At 43.2% G+C, this 15,299-nt stretch overlaps 1 protein-coding gene across 1 annotated transcript in view; it reads right to left on the bottom strand.

The window, feature by feature from the left end:
• Window positions 1-11,946, bottom strand: part of LOC146749032 (UPAR/Ly6 domain-containing protein cold-like) — a 116,350-nt gene extending 104,404 nt beyond the window's left edge. The window contains exon 1 of the mRNA XM_085495835.1: window positions 11,840-11,946. Within this exon, the coding sequence (XP_085351961.1) occupies window positions 11,840-11,894 (55 nt within the window). The 5' untranslated portion in view covers window positions 11,895-11,946. The remainder of the gene's footprint in view (window positions 1-11,839) is intronic.
• Window positions 11,947-15,299: the final 3,353 nt, after the last annotated feature.

Here is a 15,299-nt window from a genome sequence, read left to right as displayed (position 1 = left end):
ATTTTAGTGTAATTTCATTTCCCCATACATCACTACCATATGTGAGAATTGGTCTGATTAGTTTATCAAACAGAGAGAGTGACAGTGGTATACTTAGGTTTTTACCAGTTTTTCCCTTTAAAGAAAATAAGGCCTTTAAAGCTTTTCTTTTTATGCTTTTTAGGCCTTCCTTGAATTTTCCATTAGCACTTACTATTAATCATAGGTAATTAGTTGATTTTACAGTATTTAATTCACAACCTTCAAAGAAGAAAATATCATTCTCTAGAAGTCTGTTTGATCTGTTAAAGATCATAATTTTTGTGTTTTTTCGGGTTAACAGTTAGATGCCATTTTTTAGTGAATATTGATAAATTATCAAGGCATGTTTGCAATCTTGATTTTGTTTCGGAAAGTATTACAAGATCGTCAGCATACATTATACAGTTAATAGGTGTATTTTATAGTTTGGGTGGGTCACATCTAGGTTTATTAAGAACATCAGGTAGATCATTTATGAAAATATTGAATAGGGTTGGGCTTAAGTTACAGCCCTGTTTTACTCCCACCTTTGAAGTGTAGTGTTCAGTTAACTCTTCTTTGCTCTTAACTTTATATTTTACCTTACTATACATATTTTTGATAATTTTATAGATTTTGCCCGATATTCCAAGCTTTAACAATTTAATATACAATCCCTGATGCCAGACACTGTCAAAGGCCTTTTTTAAGTCAACAAAGCGTGCATATATTTGATTTGTATTTTTACTATTATTTTTTTGTATTTTATTTTTTTCTTTGTTATTGAAAGTGCTACTATGATAAAGATATTTATTAATTATTGTCTTAAGAATGAAGATATTATCTGTTGTGCGTCGATCTTTTCAGGATTCGAATTGCTTGTTTGAAAGTAGGTTTTTTTTCTCTAAGAATGTGGTTAATCTAATGTTGAGAATGCTTGTAAATAATTTGCCAAGGCAACTTGAAATGGCAATGCCTCTATGATGGGTTGGATTTGGAGCCAGATTTGTGGATTACCAATATTATTAAATAACTAAGGTTTCAAGAATCTGGAAAGTGATTTGAATTAATAAGTATATTAAAAAGCTTATGTATGGCTTTCAGTAAATTGGCTTGGCTGTGTTTTAGCATTTCATTGCATATTTTATTTTGACTCGAAGCTTTATTATTTTTCAACAGGTTAATCCCTTTTAATATTTCGCCTTTTAGAATTAGGCAGTTCAGGTCAGAATTAAGAGCCATGTTTTCTTCTTCGTTCTTTAATTCAAAAGTTAAATCATCACTGTGGGATGTGGAATTTGCATTAAATAACTTTTTAAAGTATGAAAGCCATTCAACTGGTTTTATATTGTTGTTACACTCGTTGTGTGGTTCTTCATTATTCATTTCACGCAATGTTTTCGGAAGGGTTTTCTTTTGAAGTTTCAAGTTGGTTTATTAGTAAAGCATTTTTTTGTTTTTTCTTCTCTTTGATGGTTTTTTTGAACAGTTTTCTTGTTTGGAAGAAGCGGCCACGTATATTTGGATTTTGGGGAAATTTTTCCAGCAAATTTGACAGGCTTCTTAGCTCTTTTCTGGTGGACCAACAATCTTGATCAAACCAATTTTTCTTTTTTTTGGTATTTTTTTTGCTTTATTTTGGGGTTGATTTTTTTTAGACTTCTGTCGGCAATGGAGGTGATTAAATTTTCAAAATCGATAATTGCTTTATCTGTATCATTGTCACTATAAGATCTGTTTAGATAATATTCAATATTACTGTTATGTTATTATATGTGATGTTTCAAAATTCTGTTTTGCCTGGGAATCCCATATATATTTAGATGGCAAGGGGTCTAATATATGTTTTTTTGATGTTTTATTTATTTTGAGAAGATAATCTGTTATCACTTGTATGAACAATGTTATTAAACAATGATCTGAGATTAGTGAGAGACCATGTACTTTTAAGTAATTCATTTTATCAAAAATAGTTTAGATGTAATAGCAAAGTCAATGGTACTGCTACCTCTTGGTGTGTGGCATGTGTATTTACCCATTGATTCACCCATACTTCTACTGTTTAAAATAATTAGATTGCAGTCAATGCATAACTGAATCAGTTTTCTGCCGAATTTGTTTACGCTTATGATGAGTGGACGTCCATGTTATTTCGTTCTGAAAATTGTCATTGATATAATGAGTTGGTAAGTCTAAGTCATCATCTAAGTTGCCAAATAGAATGATGTTACCTTCAGATGAGAATTTTATGATGTCTTTTTCAAGATCTTTGTATTTATAAATACCGGTAAAAGAATTTTCAGGGGGAATGTAAATACAACCAACAAATAGATGTTTGTCTGAATTGAGTATTGCTTTGTTGATTTTGCACCAAATAAAGTTATTTGTACAGCCTTTGATTTCAGTTAGGTGTTTTTTATATCTATTTCTAAATAAAACAGAAACCCCTTCCCTCTGTTTTTTAGGGTTTTTAACACAATCATTTCTGTCATGGCAAATCATGTCAAAATCATCTAAACTAAAACTACTCTAACTGCTGAGCCATGTTTCTTGAACACACACGATGTCAAGTGAAGTGATGTGCTTTCTGAAATCAATATCTTGTGATTTGTTGCTCAGACCAGCCTAATGTTAGACATTTTGTATATAACAGTTGGAAAAGGAAAAAAGGTAAGTTGCTTATAATAATAAAAAGAAAAAAAATGAAGAATAAACTGGAAATGCAGCTGATACAAAAACGATGGTAAAAAATTAAGATTTAAAAAAATTACGATAGGTAAGTACTATAGTGAATATTTAGTTAGTAACTTTGGGCAATGAAGAAAAACTTGTCCATATGTATATCTAAAATAAGTATGATAGAGTCATTTACTTATACATTGGCTTTTGACTTAGAATGAGTTCACAAAGTCTATAAATTTCATGAATTTTGAAAACACCTTGTCACTATCTTGACTTACTGGAGCGATGTTTTGAAATCTTTGATAATTCGGATGGTGAGGGCGCTCTGTCGTTGGACGGAATTAGGCGAGGGTTCTCCGAACCCACCTATTCACATAGTTCATACCCACCATAGACTCCGGTCAGTCAAAATGACTATTTTGAACTGTAGGCATTAATCAGCGATTCTGCGGGTGACGGAGAGATAGAATCCAGGTCAGGGGAAGCCCCATGACCTCAAGATTCTTTTACCCCTTACGTCACGAACCCACGTGACCGAGGCCACCTGGCAGCGCCACAGGTAGCCGTCCTTCACTCTGGTTCCTTTCTCTCCGCCTCGAGGACTTAGACCAACGCGACGAAAAAAGTGGGGAGGTTGGGGGGGACCCGGAGTCTATGGTGGGTATGAACTATGTGAATAGGCGGGTTCGGAGAACCCTCGCCTAAATTCACTACGTTCAATTACCCACCATAGACTCCGGTCAGTCAAAATGACTATTTTGAACTGTAGGCAGAGTCAGACACCGATAGGTGGCGGGTTTTTCCGAGCAAACAGAAAAAAAGGAGAATGATGAAAGACTTTTCCCCAGTCCGGGATGAAAACACACCCAAAAACCTAAGTTAAGATCTAAGAAGGGTGGTGTCTTACCTTGCCTGTGCTGTCCCCGAAGCAAGAAGCCAATGCTGCTGTGGTGACAGGGTTCGGTGTGCCCGAGAAAGCTAGACCCAAGCCGAACTCGGGGGTGATAAGCTTGAAGTAGGACCGAAACAGTTCGCATGAGGGCGTAGGTCGACAGAAGCGAAACCTGGGAGCTTCCAGGAAGTGCTAGTGGAACAGACAATCTGCCCGCAAAAATGCAGAGACTGACTTATCGCCTATGCGCAGAGGCCCCTGCAGTCGTTCGGGCTGGGTCAGCAAACAAGGCCTGACCCGCTACGACGGGGCCTAACCTGAAGAGACCCTGCTCAATAGATTGGGTGTCTCCTAGGTAGTAGTTGATGAAGACGTTCTGCGTTCTCCAGAAGCCTGCCCTAAGAATGTGTTTGAGGGGGGCACCTGACGCTAGCGCTAGTGAGTTAGCAATCGCACGGACCTCATGTTCTTGTACTTGGTGTCTCTGCAAGGTCTGTGTTGAGGAGGATAGTGTATTATAGACCTCCAGTACAGTCGCAGTAATCCACCTGGGGATGGAAGTCGGGCAAACCGGCTTATCCCGCTTGTCAGGGCCGTAACACAAAAACATGTGTTTGGTTCCCTGTCTAGAAAACCTGGTACGGTTCTCGTAGCAACTCAGCGCTCGGACCGGGCAGAGAAGCAATTCCTCCTGGTCTTCCGGACTGACAATATTTGCCAGCCGGGGGGTGACGATCGGTTGAGGATCGTGTCCTGGGATTTGGTTCTAGGCGAGAAACCTGATTTGTGTCTTTAGCACAACTTGATTGTCCATAACGGCGGTACATCATCCGAGAAGGACAATGCCCCCCAGCTCTGGCCGACACCTACCTGAGGCGAGGACCAGTAGGAAGACTATTTTCCACGTCAAAAATTTGAGTGGTGCTTGATCAGAGAGGCTCAAAAGGCGGTCTGCTTAGAGCGGACAACACAGCCGACAAGTCCCAGTTGGGCAGTTCCCTTGCATGGGGTCTCAGCGTCTGGAAAGCAGTAAATAGTCTCCTAATAGTAGGACAATCGGTTAGTCTTGTTCCCGTACGTTTGAATGGTGGGGCACAAGGCCGACCTGTAGCCAACGATCGCTGCGTAGGACAAACCCACTTCGTCAAACAGGTGGACGAAGGAGCCTGCTACCTGGCCAATAGAGGGATGGTATCGATCAATCTCCCTTCCGCTACACTAACCAGTGTATGCTCGCAGCCTAGAAATGTAGGCTGCATTGGTGGAATCCCTGTTCGCCCTGGCTAGGACGTTGGCAGCCCGCTCAGATAAAGCTTTCGTATGTGCGGGTCTAATGAGAGCCTCTATGCGGGTAAGTGATACCCGCTGGGCTCGTGGTAGTGCGCCGTCTGGTTGGGACGGCATGTCCGGTAAGTCCGGAAGCACTGCTGGTGTTTCGACTATCGTTTCCGACAGAAGTGGAAACTAGGCCCTGTTTGGCCAATTGGGTGCGACCAATGATAATATGCAGGTGTGCACCTGTCGAAGTCTTCTCCGGTGCCCGGTGGACTAGCGGGAAGGGAGGAAAAGCGTACACAACTAAGTGGGTCTGCGGGGTAGCAAAGCGACCCTGGCCCAGGCTCCTGGAGTCAGCAGGAGTGTTACGTACGTCGGGAGCTTGGTGTTCCGGGGTGCGGCAAACGGTCTAACCTTGGACCGTCCACAGCCGAAACCCACCGGGGTATCAGCCACTCCGTGTTCTGGAGACGGAGTCGCCCTGAAAGGGCGTCACCAGACTGTTCCTCACCCCTGGAAGGTGGTGTGCGGTTAGCTCCACATTGTATTCCAGGCACCAAAGGAGGATTTTGCTCCGCTAGGACTGACAACGATGGGGAATGCGTCCCCCCTCCTTCTTGAAGGAGACCACCGCTGCGTTGTCTGTGCGGAGCAGGACTCTGTGGTCTCGAACTACGGGTAGAAAGCGTGGTAGTGCTAAGTACACTGCTCACAGTTCGAGCCGGTTGATATGGTGGTCCCGAAACTATGCGGGAGCCATATCCTTGGGCTTGTTCGTCCAATAGATGCGCTCCCCAACCCTGGGGGGAGGCATCTGTTACCAGAGTCATACCTGCGGCGAGCGGGTCCAAGGGGGCCCCTCTGCCCGAGGTTGGTCAGTGACGACCACCAGGGCAGGGCTTCCTTCACTTGGTCCGAGATCGAAACCCGCCTATCTAGTTCCCATAGGGGAGCTCGGCGTTATAACAAGCGTTATACCGGGCGGCTGCATAGTGCGGCCTGGGGAACGACCCTTCGAACCGAGGTCATCATTCCGATGATCCGCATTAGTTCACGGAGGGACACCGAGGGAACGCTGACTAGGCATTCGGCTAGGCTGCTTAGCGCTAAGCAATATGCTTGAAATAGCTAAGCCAAGCTTACCTCTGTGTCAAAACTCCATGCCCAGGGACACCAACTGCGCGTTGGCTCGAGGTGGGACTTGTCGATTTACTAACGAGCCCAACTAGTGAAGTAAATCCTGTGTTAGCCTGATGCGTTTGGCTATTACCCCTTGCCCGGGTTGTTGGTAACCAGTAGTCTGGGTACGGGTGGAGGTGTACCGACATCTGGTGAAGCAGCAGCACTACCCTGTTTCATCCCTCTGGTGAACACGTAGGGCGTTGTGCCTAACCCGAACGGGGGGGCACCAAAGTTCGAATATTTGGCCCAGCTGGGCGATTCGAAGGAGATGGCAACTCGCTAGGTGCATCGGTACGTGCAGGTAGGCCCCGCTTAAGTCTAGCGGGGCTAGCCAGGCAAAACGGTGGATGGAGAGAAGAACCCTGAATGGTGTCTCCTTGTGGAACCGATCGAGGGGCACGTACTGATTCAGTCTGTCTAGGTCCAAAACTGGACGCCTGCCACTTGTAGATTTGGTACTACGAACACATTTGGGTAGAAGCCTGGACTTAGTTCCGGCTGATGTACCCTGTGTATGGCGTCTTTCCCCAGAAAACTGCTACTCCTGTCTGATTGCTTCCGCCTTGTGGGAGTCCCCTGGCAGTGCACAACAGGGGAGACACTGACGGGGGGAAATGGAGATTTCAGCGGTATGCCGTAAACGGATGTCACCACCTGGAAAGGTTCAGGTATCGGTCACCCACCGTCTCCAAACCGGACTACACCGGCGCAATCTGTGTACGACAGGGATGTGTGGCCATGTGTTCGGCAGTTGCAAGGGGGGGTGCTCCCTTCACCCATGAGGAGAGTTCCCCAAGGCCTGAAGTAGTCACTAAGTTGTGATCTGGCCACTCACCGAACACGTGCCCCGGTTGCAGAGGTGAGCGTCAAACATGCTTCCCCTGCTGCCGGGTAGACGTCTGCCCAGAGGGTGAGGAGCCACCACCTGGCTCTTACCTCCCTGGGGGCGCGCCACTACCCTTCCCTCCCATGGAAGGGTATAAGCGCTTGCCTCCTGGCTGACTCTGGCTAGCGGACAACGCCCTAGGGCATTTTGTTTTCTGTGCTTGGGGTGCCCTCCGTTTGCCCATGGCAGGACCAACTGGCTAGCGGATTCGATCTGAACCCTCTGATTCATTGCACTCCAAAGCTTCGAGACTGTACCCACCATTCCCTGAACAAAGAGGGTGGAGAGTTTCCAGTCTGCGTTACTGAGGTGGGGGACATACCCCAGCTCAGCTTGTCGGCGAAAACACGTGCGTCTAAGGCCGCGTCTCGTAGCACAGTAGTGGCCCTGGCCAAGCGAGCCAGGCAACACTAGGGGGTGTCGCACGTAGATGTGCGGTGGCCCACCAGTAAAAATGTCGCCTGGTCTAGGAGGCTGGTGCGTTCTGCCTCCAAGGTCACCAGAGTGCTGGGCACGCATAATAATGCGCTCAAGCAACTCTGCCCTCAGGGCTAGATGGGTCGTCCTCAATTGGCAGACACCCATGGAACGCGGCTATCCCCCTTTGCCCGGTTTGCCAAATTCGTGGTACCGGGGTCTGGGGAAGGAGCCTTGGAATCCGGTTGGGGGCGTTTTGGTCTCATCCCATGCTATGGGGTCTGATCCCGAGACACACCGACCAGGTAGCGTTTGGTCCAGTGGGAAGTGTTGCCTAACGTTATCCCCACCCGGGGGCCTTAAGCATTACATCCTCCGCGGCTGACCAATGCCGCCCATCAACACCGTTTGCGTGCCCTGCGCCCCACTCCGCACTCAGACGGACAGGGGAGAGATGTGTCGACGGGGTTGCTTTGGATCCCGACGCCTGTGATCCCATAAGTGTTGAAGCCACCTTAGGTGGTCACTTTAGGATCAAGGGTGGGGGTATATACATCGTATCACTGGGATCGATGATACTCCGCCTCACCCCAAAAGCGTGGCTCACCGAGTCATACAGATGGAAGACTCTGAGGGACCGCCCGGAGTACCGGCTTTATCCAACGCGAGCGAACTGCGTCTCCTTTAACTTAAAATATGTGAGAGGGAGCGTGTTCGACTGTGCGTCTCATGACAGGGTCGGTTCCCTCTGGGGACGCCCATGAGTCGGTAAGAAAGTAGTCAAAACCCACAGCGGGGACCGGACACAAGGATAAATTCGTTACCGTTGTACCGTTACCGCGTGACGAACCCTAGCTGGCTGAAAGTGGGGGGGTCAACGCGTGCCCTGCCCTGAAAGCCCTGCCCCGAGATCGGAGACTTGGCTGCCAGCACCCCGTTGGCATTCAGTGCCAGCGGATCCAGAGAAGGACCGGTGCAATTAGCCTGAGCCTCGACCACCCCCCAAAATAGTGGGAGAGCCGTGACTGGGAACGGGGGTTCCCCGGAAGAGACGTGTTTGAATGCAAACATGCTTTCGTGTCTCTTCCTGCTTGCCCACCGAGGGGACACAGTGGAGACAGCTCGCTCCGACTGCGTCTGATCTAGCCGGCCTGCCAGGGACGCAATTGCCCCGACAGTCCTTCGACCAAAGCCCTCAACTCGGAGGCAAACTCGGCGCCGTGCGAGGAAGGGTCCACGAAGAGACCTGCAATGGGCCCCATAGGAGGAAAGCCTCCAGGGGCACAGCCTCGCTGCAGCCGGTAAAATTGGGTAAAAAACACCGCCTGAAAAAACAGACTGTGAGGATGCCCTCCGATCAGCGGGGGAGACCGAGAAAATATCGATACCTCCGCCGTCGGGCCTCTTACTCGACGTCCCGGTACATGAAGTACCGGTAGCCGAGCGTGAGGACTTTCCACTCATGCAAAACACGCAACTCACTTTAACCGATTTGTTTACTGGACGCGCGACCTTGCTGTGACGCGGTCAGTGTCAGCGATTTTGATGGCTCTGAAAGAAAATCTCAGGCCTCAGAACTCCAGTGAAAAAAACACGCTTTCACGCAAAAAAAACCCGGAACCCACACGTAGCCACGACAGCATCTCGGATGCGGGTTCTATGCTGGTAGATTCTGAATAAACCTTTCGGCTCGAAAGACGAGGAGACCGGAAGAAAAAGGCAGCGAGCCTTGGAGCTGTCATTGCATCGATATATTGCTAAATACATTAAAAATAAAAGACGACATGCATGAGGGAGACGAATTACAGTTGTAAAAGGTGCCGCCATGAAATCAACATGTGATTACGTAGTGGCGCCGGATTTTGATTTCTTTGCTGTGAAAATTACTACACGCAAAGGGGAAAACGACACGAGGGTAAAAAAAGACAAGGAAAACTTATCCTACCAGCTACCATGTCAGATGCCGAGCAGCGGCAACAACCCAAGCTATAAATCCGGACAGGAAAAAAAGCAGGCGATCCAGCAGAGCTCGCTAGATTTCATCTCCACTCGAGGCGAAGAGAAATTAAGAGTGAAGGACGGCTACCTGTGGCGCTGCCAGGTGGCCTCGGTCACGTGGGTTCGTGACGTAAGGGGTAAAAGAATCTTGAGGTCATGGGGCTTCCCCTGACCTGGATTCTATCTCTCCGTCACCGGCAGAATTGCTGATTAATGCCTACAGTTCAAAATAGTCATTTTGACTGACCGGAGTCTATGGTGGGTAATTGAACGTAGTGAATTTGTTTGGAGCGATGAGGTAGTCGCCAGCTATTATTTCTTCCATTCCTCTCCTTATAGTGGTAATTATGCTCACGATGCTGGTTTTCAGAGGTATTGCCTGGTGTAGAAGTAATGACATTACAATGTTTTTGAGTTTCCTGCTTTACGTCTTGTACTAGCCGAGCCACGCCTTTATAGTTGATATGTATACCGTCACTTTCAAACAAGTCGCTACTTGTCATGTTTAACGATGGTTACATTCTTGTACTTTTCTGTCTTGTCTGATAACAGTGTGTTAAAGTCTTTTTATTTGTGATTGTATCATTGTTATGACGTTCGAGCACTTCGAAAATAAAGATGTGTGAATTCTGCATGTTGGCAGTTGTGATATCAATGAGGCGAGAAAAGTTGTTGACACATTCTGGTGGGGATATATTATCCTTCAGGTTGTTTGTACCGACGTGATAGACGACAGTGTCTTTGTGTTTGTGTTGTTTATTTTCAGTAGCTTCTGATTTACGAAAATCAATTTCCGGGATTGAGATTGAACCATTCTTGACTGGACTTCGAGAATTACTTGATATACAATGTATCTATGAAGGTTGTCTCTGTTTGCTGGTCTACTGTGTGCTTCATTATGGGAGTGGTTGGTTGTTGCATAGCTAGTAAACTAGCTTTAATTTGTGGGTTGTGGCTAATTTGCATTTTCGTTATTGTTGAGTGGAAGTCGGCTTCGATGATTAATAACTTTTCGCGGTACTGTTCATGCATTTCTTTTCTGACTTCATCAATTTGGTTTTGCACAAAGATTTCAATTTTTGCTAGACTGTTATCTAACTCAGTGTGGACTGCCGCTTGGGTGGACATTGATTTTGAACAGATTACGTTGTGTATTTCTTTGTTAGCGTCTTTCAGCTTGTCGATTTCCGCTGAAGTGTTTGCTGATTACTGTTGATTCCAACTCATGTAATTTATTGGCAAAAGTGCGTTTTTCTTAGTTGTTAACATCTACAATCTCGGTATATTTATCTTCTAGTAGTGTGATACTTGTTTCAAGTTTCTGTGTATTTTCATTTGCATGCTTTATATGGTCCATGATTATTGAGGTAGCTGGGTTTTGACGTGTGGGAGTAGAGTTCAAAGCTGTCAGTAGGGACTGGCCAAAAGTATCTTTTTCAGGCACGTGACCCTTGGATTCTTTTTTGCCTGGAGGTGTGTACAGCTCGTGTAACTTTGTTTCTGTTACATCGTCGATATAGTCTTCGTCACAAGTGCAAGTATTTATAACGTCCGCTGGTGAACGGTGTTCGTCACTGAGTCTAGCGTCAGAGTACAGGGATTTACCGTCGTGGTTGGAGTTACCAAAGAAAGCTTCTGCGTCTGACAAATTATCAAATCTTTTGAAGAGATGACTTGGGTATTTATCAGCGCTTGCATGGCATTCTTCTCAAGACGTAAAGATACCAGTCGATCTTCCTTTCTTTACAACATAAAACTTACTATTTTTACCGTTCTTTGTCTTTCTTGAAGTTCTTTGTTCTGTCTTGTCTTCAATAGCGTAACTGTCCTATACGAACATTGGATCGCGTAGCTCTTTCCTCACTCTTTTTACTTCTTCCATATTTAGTCAGGGTGTGATAAACAACTTTACATAACTATTTAGGGAGAATACAACCATTTTCCATGCTTGCTAATAGTTGCTAGGCGTTGTCAGAATCCGAATTAACAGCCAATTTGCTTTCAAAATGGAGGCGAAATATGTGTGTTGTGGAACCGATATTATTACATCATCTGCCGATTAGCTTCAAACATAGATCAGTGTCAAGTCATCAAAGACAATTTCCACTGAAAAATTTGGGGACGGAGATTCCAAGAGGGTTGAAACACCGTCCCGTTGAGGGACGGTGGTTGAAATCATTTCCAAAATTCCCCAACCATGAACCATCGTTAATGTTAATTGTTAACGATTGTGGTCCACGCGTCGTCTTACATTCCTTTACAAATCTACAACGTTGCAGTGAGTGACAGGAAGAAGAGTATATACAAATAAAAATCACCAACACCAAAAAAAAAAAAAAACAGCCGTTAAATGATTATTGCCATCTTTTTGCCGTTGCCAATGACGCGTCTACAAGAGGCGCCGTAAAGTTCACTTCCGGGGAAAACGTTTTCACATAATATGGGGTACATGCGACGGACACCTGTTTAGATGAAGTTATATAGTGAATAATTGCAAAGTGACAAACCTGCAGGGAAGCTTAAAATGGCCACAACCAACACAAAAATAGCTGTTTTACCCATTGTTACATAGTGCCAGCAATCTTCAAGAACAACAATTTATTTTACTGACCCGGCGTCTGAGGTCATAGCGCATGCGTAAAAGAATACGGAGATTTCCCTTTGATTTGATAGAGAGAGAGAGAGAGTAGTCTCAAAATGAATCTACAGTAAATTTTAAGGATGAAAGTTCAACAATATGTGTCTGCAAGAATAAGTTTGGGCGACTTTATTTAGTAAAAATCAAAACACATAAACATTGCAGAAATGAATATAAACAGAGGTACATTAATTCGTTTTGACATACGTAAGTAAACTAAAATCAGAAATTAATTTATAGGTCTTCAAATTTTTGGTAACTATCAAGCAAGGGAAAATACGTGAATATGTTTAATAAATAAAATAAAAAATAATAATTTATTGACTAATAATAATAATAATAATAATAATGATAATAATAATAATAATAATAATAATAATAATAATAATAATAATAATAATAATAATAATAATAATAATAATAATAATAATAATAATAATAATAATAATAATAACAATAATAATAATAATAATGTTTATTCAACAGCATGAAAACAGTAATACAAATCTTTAAATTACATTCATCATTTCTTTTCTATATTGCCATAAATCAGTTACATATTTCCTAATTAAAGCTGATGAGGTATTTCCCACATTTTCATTTATGTTCCATAGTGTATCACCAAAAAGGAAATTGAACCTATAATTCAACCCCCCTGAAAGAAAACTATTCATTAGTGATGAAGATACAACATTGTTTCTCAGTGAGGTTTCTAATGCTAAATATAATTCCTTCCTAATGTGATTAGATGACGTACGAAGATAAAGAAAGTGGTAAATGTCTTCTTTGCCCTGATTGCAGACTCCACAAATTCCATTACTATATAGACTATAGAGGGCGCAATAAGAGACAGAATGTGTTTTATTAAGTTTTTTTTTTTGAATTCGTGGTACACAGTAATACGAGAAGAGGTGCTCTTGCTAGTAGTCACCTTGATAAAAAAAATAACATGTTTTCAAATTGGAAAAACATTGGCAAGCCCAAGAAGTCATCACAGCATTCATTATCAATTGATGGATGTAATATGTGGGGAAATCATTACGCAAATCTTCTATCCTGTGTTTCGGACAACAAGGACGAACAATGTGTAAGAAGCAAACTTCTGAATGTCAACTCATCGCAGAACATGATTGGAGCGGAGATTAAATGGAGCATTCAAGAACTTGCTGTTGGAAAATCGGCTGGCCCTGATGGCATTTCTGCAATGATGACCGTGTTCTCATTTTGTTCTCATTCTTATTTACTGCGGCGCATTTTCACGGCTATTTACCGCTGCATGTGTTAGAAACTACGTTGGTGCCGATTGTGAAAAATAAAAATGGTGATTTTACTAGCTCTGGAAATTATCGTCTCATCATGATTGCTGGCTATTGCTATCTCAAAGCTGTATGATAATCTGAATTTGTTGCGCTGTGCTCAGTATCTTCGTACGAGTGACCATCAATTTGGTTTCGAAAAAGAACATTCCACCGATATGTATGTATTTTTACTCAAAGAAATGATCGATTTTTATAAACGTAGTAATAGCCCTGTATTTTTATGTGTTTTAGATGCTTCAAAAGCTTTCGACCGTGTTAACTACCGCTGCTTGTTTCGAAGTTTTTGCATAGATGTGTTCCATTTTTTATTGTGAGAATTATAATGTATCGTAATCAACAGTATAATGGTGTTAGGCAAGGCGGTATTCTATCAGCACACCTGTTTACTGTTTACATAGATGAACTCAGTGATTTATCTGGACATTTAACTACATAGTTTTAATATGTACGTCTGTGAACTACTTGAATCGTTTACTGACTACGTGTAATTATTTTGCTAAGTGACGATCATAATATCAAATTGAATACCGATAAAACGAAGTGTATGTATATACTGCCTCCGCGTAGTAGTATTATACGTTTCCACTGCGTGTATCTAAATGATTCAAAGCTGGATTTCGTTAGTAATTATTTATATCTAGGAGTTACTGTGAACACATTAACCAATGATAGTTGTGACATAACGCGTCAAATGAAATTTGTTTATACAAAGGCCAAGTATTTGGTACGTAATGTAAGTGCACTGGTTCGGTTAAGTTGACTCAATTTAAAACATTTTGTACAACAATGTACGGTATTGTTCCCATTTATGGCCTGTATTTTCCAAAGCTAATCTGTGTGTGTTGCTTGAACGCTTTTCGCGTTATTCAGTTGGCGGTCCGCTTCTCTAGGATCCCCATCATTTTGGGCTGGGGCGGTTTCGCTCAAACTTGGCAGGCAGGTCAAACCTTCACTGTAGATAGGTGGTAAAATCTGAAGAAAAAAATCCTGGCCCACCGTTGTCATGGCAACAGCCAAACAAATGTTTTGAATAGCTTTGCGCCAAACTGAATGCATCTCATCCTACTGTCATATCGCTCGTACGGACACCCGTCATGGACTTTGTCAGGATTCCCACGGATGACGCTTGTATTGAAACAATATCAAGCGTATCTTCACATTGCTATCTACAAGCGTGGTTTATAAAACAATATCCGTGTCGATTTTAGCAAGTATGTGTTATATGGGCAGCTGACAGTATATGACACCACTTGTAACAATATAATTCATAAAACATTATTACCTGCGACAAATTTACCCACGATGTGAAGGTGCTAAAATCACTTTTGTAATTTGTATTCAATGTATTTTATTCAATGTATTTCGGAAACTAATGCGGGTGTATTGAATCACTTTCCTATCATAAAAGGTGTTCAATTTGGATCACGTGATTTAGCTTATAAAAAGACATGTTACTTGAGACTTAGGGAGACACAGATATAGACTCAGCAGGGAGACACACCGGACCTGGTCCTCTTGTTTGCTCTCTGGGCTTGGCCGTTGGGCCAACGCCCAGATACAACTTTTGAACTATTCTGATGTCACGACTCCGAATAAAGATCTCCGGTTCACACCATTCCCCGTTTACAGTCTCAATCCTTCGCTGACACTACAATTCTAGAACTAAAAATCTTGGAGACAGCTCATTTTACTATTGGGTACAATTTTATTGATAACTTTATTCATTACCGAGAAAATTGACCTCAAAGTTTGGGTAACTTTTTACCAGTAACGGCAGGCAGGTCATACAATCACTCTATTGGCAACCGCCAAAAAAAACTGATTTTTGAATACTTTCGCCCAAATGTATTACCTCCTACCAATCTTGTAATAGCAGTGTTCAAATGATCATGCTTTTTATTTTGGCTGAGTTGCGCATCGACGGCATAAGTCCCAATGTAAGTTTGAACTTTGAATGCTGTGTTCAATCAAAGGAATCTAGGAAATACAATCACAAAAGGGTCGGAAATA

This window comes from Saccoglossus kowalevskii, chromosome 2 (genome assembly GCF_978046115.1).
Source record: "Saccoglossus kowalevskii chromosome 2, keSacKowa6.1, whole genome shotgun sequence".
NCBI lineage: Eukaryota > Metazoa > Hemichordata > Enteropneusta > Harrimaniidae > Saccoglossus > Saccoglossus kowalevskii.
The sequence above is the reverse complement of the archived record's forward strand: the minus strand, read 5'-3'. Positions and strand labels throughout refer to the sequence as shown.